This window comes from Morone saxatilis, unplaced genomic scaffold, assembly GCF_004916995.1.
Source record: "Morone saxatilis isolate NCDOM2014 unplaced genomic scaffold, NCSU_SB_2.0 Contig7, whole genome shotgun sequence".
NCBI lineage: Eukaryota > Metazoa > Chordata > Actinopteri > Moronidae > Morone > Morone saxatilis.
In genome coordinates this window covers 9,774,171-9,779,411 of record NW_023340246.1, presented here as the reverse complement: position 1 = coordinate 9,779,411, position 5,241 = coordinate 9,774,171, and the positions used below count along the sequence as shown (strand labels likewise).

Below are 5,241 nucleotides of genomic sequence, written 5' to 3'. Positions count from 1 at the left end.
TGAAGTGAATAACACTGATTATCTGGTTATCATGGCACCTGTCAGTGGGTGGGATATATTAGGCAGCAAGTGAACATTTTGTCCTCAAAGTTGATGTGAAGCAGGAAAAATGGGCAGCATAACATTATGACCACCTGGGCACCCTGGTGGTCATAATGTTATGCAGGCCCGGTGTGTATATGAACTCAAACTTTTTTTTTTTTTTTTTTTGATTTTTAAGTACCTGTTGATACGGCATTTGTACTTCTTTGTCTGTCTCTATGTTGTGTATGTGACCACCTCTCAGTCTCTCAGTTTGTGAGTGTGCCTCTTTTCTGTCTGTCCTGAGTGATTCAGTGGGATCACTTCAGTAGTTGAAGGGGATTCCCATGTTATTTTAAGAGGAATCTTTTTGTCCTTGTGTAAACTCTTGCCTGGTGCCACTGACCGCATCCAGTCAGGACACAGGCAGATGCAGTTTGTCTATCGGTCCGAAGCGTGTGTGTGTCGTTGGTATTTAGTACACAGGATAAAATGTGTGTCTGTGGAGCAGTTATTTTAATCTTAAGGACACAGGCAGCCTGCCTGTATTGACTATTAATTTCAGAGCGACAGGCACATGTTCAGACACTACTTTCTGTCTCATATCTCAAAAAAACATGCACACACACAGATGCACACGCACAGTGGGAGCATTACAATGGATGATGTTGTCCGAGCGTGTGGAGGGGGGCCTCTGTATTAGTTACTATAAATGAATGACGACCCAATTACTGTCCCACTTCCCCACTAGGAACAGACGGTAAGGTTAGACACCCACCAGCCCCCCTCTGAGATCTGAAACCAGCAACAGCCACACATACACTCCTGTACAAATACTTCTACTTGGTATAAACTTCATGTTAGGTACTATAGGAAAGGAAATAAAAGCAGCCACCATTATTTTTTTCTAGTCAGCCATGCAAGCACAAGAACATATATCTACCCACACAGAAATAAATGGTGGTTCTGAAACATCAACAACAAGCAAGGTCAGTATCTCAGACAGCATATAAACACTTCTGTACGGCATGTTTGTTCAAGTTTGGTCAGAAATTAGACCCAACTCGTAACTTTATCTTAATATTGCACGTCTCAAATTTATCCTAATACTAAGCTAGGCCAAATTAAATCTAAATTCACTCTGCAGACTTCTAAATCTAAACTAGCTTAAAGAAGTGAGAACTGGCATAATGACCACTGAGAAACTTCATCTTTAAAAGCAGAGAAATACTTCATCCTCACCTGGCCAGGCCCATGCAAGGATCAGTCAATGTCGTAGATGAGTTGAAGTACTCTCTGGCAGCAGCCAACACTAATTCCACGCTGTTTTCATAGGCTACCTTCAGAGCATAACCTTTACCCCGGAAAGACAAGCTGACAGGAACATCCTGGCTGACCTGGCAACATTAATTAAAAATGTTGAGATCAATGAGAATGCAGCATTAAAATTCTTTATGGGTGGTTTAACATTTGGAAACCCCAATGTGGAGCCCAGTGAGAGTGTAATTTTGTGAGGTAAAGTCTCAAGTCATATTTTATATACCTTGGAGCAGTGCATGAGCTGCCCTGCCAGGCGTACATTCTCCACACGGCTGGAACACAGCAGGGACTCAACAAAGACCTGCAGAAGTCAGGGAGGAGAGAAGATCATTTGCATTGTATAATTCAGTGATTCAGTAGGTGGAAAAACACAGAAAGTGTCATTCAAGGTGTAAAATGCACTTAAAACACTTAAATTGCAAGTTCTTATCACATACTGTAGTACAAATCTGGTTATTCCCTATAATCTTCATTTGCTGCAGCGCAATACCTGGTGACATGTCTCAGGTTTTAGACAGGTGTAGACATTCTGCTGCATGTCAAGCAGGTCCTGCATTAGACCTCGCCACACCGTCTCACTCACTGGAGGGTTTCTGGATATATGCACATAAATAAATGTTCAGTATGTTCACGGGATCTTGACAGACATTTGTGTTTGTAAGTGTCTGTGTTTATGGCGTGTCATGTGTCTTTCATACTTGCGACCAGTGTGGCGGCACAGTTTCACCATTAGTTGGTGGGCTTCTTCTTCACTGTTCTGGCTGTTCTTCACATAAGAAATGGGCTTCTGCAGGCCGTGTTTCTCCAGAACCTCCACTACACTATTAAGTATAAGCACAGGCACACACATATATATAATCTGTAGTGAAAAACAGTAGTACAGTAGAGGGTCATACCAAGAATATGAATACAACCCGTTACAAGACAAGAAAAAAAAACACACAATAACAGACAAATACAATTTTAAGTCACATTAATCAACTTGATCTTACAGTGAAAGCACAAGACAGCAGGATTGGCAGAAGTAAGAATCAGTAGAACAGGAAATGCCAAAGAAGGAGAAACAAGGGTAAAATAAAACCCAAACAATCCAAAAGAGAGTACAAAGGAGAAAGACAGAAGATGTGTACGCTCTAAGCTGTTCATTATTTTTGGCAGCAGAGAGTCATTTGCAAGCCACAGTGCAGATGGAGAAAGTGTAGAGCAAGACCGAAGAGCAACATGATAAACTGCATGCCAGCGAGACAGCACCTCTTTGTAAGCGTGTTTGTATATCTAGGAGCATGTGGATGCTGGCAGTCCTATATGACCGAGGGAGAGAGCATGTGCATGTGTGTGTATGTGTAGGTGTGTGTGTGTGTGTGTGTGTGTGTTGGCGTGGGATTAGCATGGCTCCCCCAGTCTCAACAGGGTCGTGCTGCTACAGATGTTCACTCTCTGCTGCAACTCATTACCATAGTAAACAGGTGCCTGTGTGGATATGGATGCGTGTGTGTGTGTGTGTGTGTTTGGCTGTATGTGAGCAAAAAACAGACAACAAGTCTTGCTATTTACAACCGTGTGTATTTGCTCGAGTGTGAAAGTGTGTGTGGGAGTGTCTGCATGTTCCCTGTACACATATTAATGCGCCAGCAAGTGGTAGTGGCAGCAGCTGAAAACAGCTTTTATTCTGGAGGCGCTCTGAGAGAAGACACTTCGCATTTACTGACTGATTCATCTGGGTAAGAGTGTGTGCGTGTTTGTGTGAGTCACAATTCTTCAGCACAAAATATACATGAACACATTTCCCAGGCTCCCCCGGGGTGTGTTTGTGCATGGTTGTGTGTGCCTGTGTGTAAATATGTGTGGATATTTGTCCGTAAAGGCCAACAGTAAGCTCTAACACAGGCTTTCCTGAAGCTGCTTCCTCCTCCTCCTCTTCCTCCTCCTCCTCATCATCTACATGCGCATTCCCTTTAGGCTCCCGCCCTCCCCACCCGTCTTCATCCTTATCCTCCTTCCTTCCTCCTCATCACTTCTCAGTGTTCGGAAGTTCACCCTTAGGGGAGGGGTGGAGGAGAGAGAGAGAGAAAGAATAAGAGAGACAGAGGGAGAGAGAGAAACACGTAGGTGATTTTAACCTGTAAGAGAGAAAATGCCTGAGGCTGCTGGAGTACCATGGGACAGACAGCGGCCCTTTGATATTGAGTGTGTGTGTTTGTGTGTGTGTGTGTGTGTTGACTGCACGTCCATGTCTCCTCTCCTTCTCTGTGTTTTCCATCAGGCCCATAATGGGGGGAGGGAAGTAATAAGCATTGCTACAAAGTGAACATTTCCCAAGCAATGAAGCACTAATCACCAAACTGATGAGCTGCTCTCTTCAGCACTTTAAATGCCCTGCAAACAGGTACAACCAGAGATGCTTCGACAAAAAAAAACTTGTCCAAAACCCAAAGATATTCAGTTAAATCTGTAAGAGAAACACAAAAAAAAGCAGCAAATCCTCCATCCTGAAGCTCTAATCTGCACACCGGGCTGAACTGGGTGGACAGGAGAAGACTGAGGAGAGAGGGGGGATGACAGCTGAAAGATGGTGGGAGTTGTGTTGACGTACCTGAGATGCTTCTCAAGTTTGTCCACCTTATCATGGAGGGAAGCAGTGATGTCCGTGTCTGGTCTGTAGGATGATAAAAACACTAGTTATTTTATGTTAATTTGGAGTAAAAAAAAAAGTAGAACATTAAGTAGGAATTTCTTTTGCATGATTAAGTGTGTGTGCAGTGTGCAAGTGCATGCCTGTGTGTGTGTGTGCGTGTGTATTTATGCTAGTACAGTGTACACAGTGTACTGTATGTGTGGGTGTGTGTGTGTATGTGTAGGTGTGTGTGTGCGGCCTACCACTGTGAGGTTGTACTGATTCCCCACTAAAAATAAAACCCCATGATGCTTTGCCTTGAGGCAAAGGATTCTGGGTCAGGCTGGCCTGTCCCCCACTAGAGTACTGACCCCGATGAAACAACCTTCTATGTGTGTGTGTGCGTCAGTGTGTGTGTGTGTGTGTGTGTGTGTGCGTCATCATGCAAGTGTGTGTGAGTGCGTTTTTTGCACACCCAAACTCTTGACCTATCAATCCATTTCTCTGCATCCGTCTCTTCTGCTCTGAGTGTCTCTGCTGCTCCACTTCCTGTTCTTCCTCTTTTTAATATCCTTTTCTCCCCAATTCTATTTCTCTCCTTCCCTCACCGTCTAATCCCCTGCCCATTTCTGCATTTTCCACACTCTCAGGGTGAATGCACATTACATTCTTCTGAGCAGATTTAAACCTAATTAAGCTGTCTCACAAAAAAATCTGAAAATTGGGCTGAAACTACTAACTCATGGTTTCTCTCCTAGCTCGCAAAAACTGTAATATTCTACGCTGGGATGGCAATTTTGGAGCTTAGTAAGTCAGAGAAATCACCCCTGGGAGAAATGTGAAGTTGAAGGCATTGCATATACAGTAGAGCTTTGCAGCAGTGCTAATCCAAACACTGCGGGAAGGAGGCCTGTCTGGCCTGAAAATGCTTAGTGTGAAATGCTGTACTGTACTGATTGAGAAAGAAACATGTCCGAGAATTATACACACTCAAATATTTATACAGTAAAACCCTGTTCAGAGTAGTTAAAGGACTAGTGTGTAGGATTTAGTGGCCTATAGCAGTGAAGTTGTAGATTGCAACCCACTAAGTACTACTCGCCTTACAAGCGTGTATGAGAAAGTACAGTGCCCGTGAAACCCTAGGCTACTGTAGAAACATGGCGGTTAACACAGCAGACTGCTCCCTCCGTAGATAAAATGGCTCATTCTAAGGTAATAAATTTTTAATTTCAGTCGATTATACACAAATGATAAGATATCTATGAATATTATATTTCCTTTCT

The 5,241-nt window shown here is 43.4% G+C and overlaps 1 protein-coding gene across 1 annotated transcript in view; it reads right to left on the bottom strand.

The window, feature by feature from the left end:
- The window catches only part of nbas (NBAS subunit of NRZ tethering complex), a 138,189-nt gene that overhangs the window by 89,552 nt on the left and 43,396 nt on the right, over nucleotides 1-5,241 (bottom strand). The window contains exons 26-30 of the mRNA XM_035679126.1: nucleotides 3,935-4,016; nucleotides 2,040-2,162; nucleotides 1,832-1,934; nucleotides 1,565-1,642; nucleotides 1,264-1,418 (exon numbers count right to left, since the gene is read on the bottom strand). Coding sequence (XP_035535019.1) covers nucleotides 1,264-1,418; nucleotides 1,565-1,642; nucleotides 1,832-1,934; nucleotides 2,040-2,162; nucleotides 3,935-4,016 — 541 coding nt within the window. The remainder of the gene's footprint in view (nucleotides 1-1,263; nucleotides 1,419-1,564; nucleotides 1,643-1,831; nucleotides 1,935-2,039; nucleotides 2,163-3,934; nucleotides 4,017-5,241) is intronic.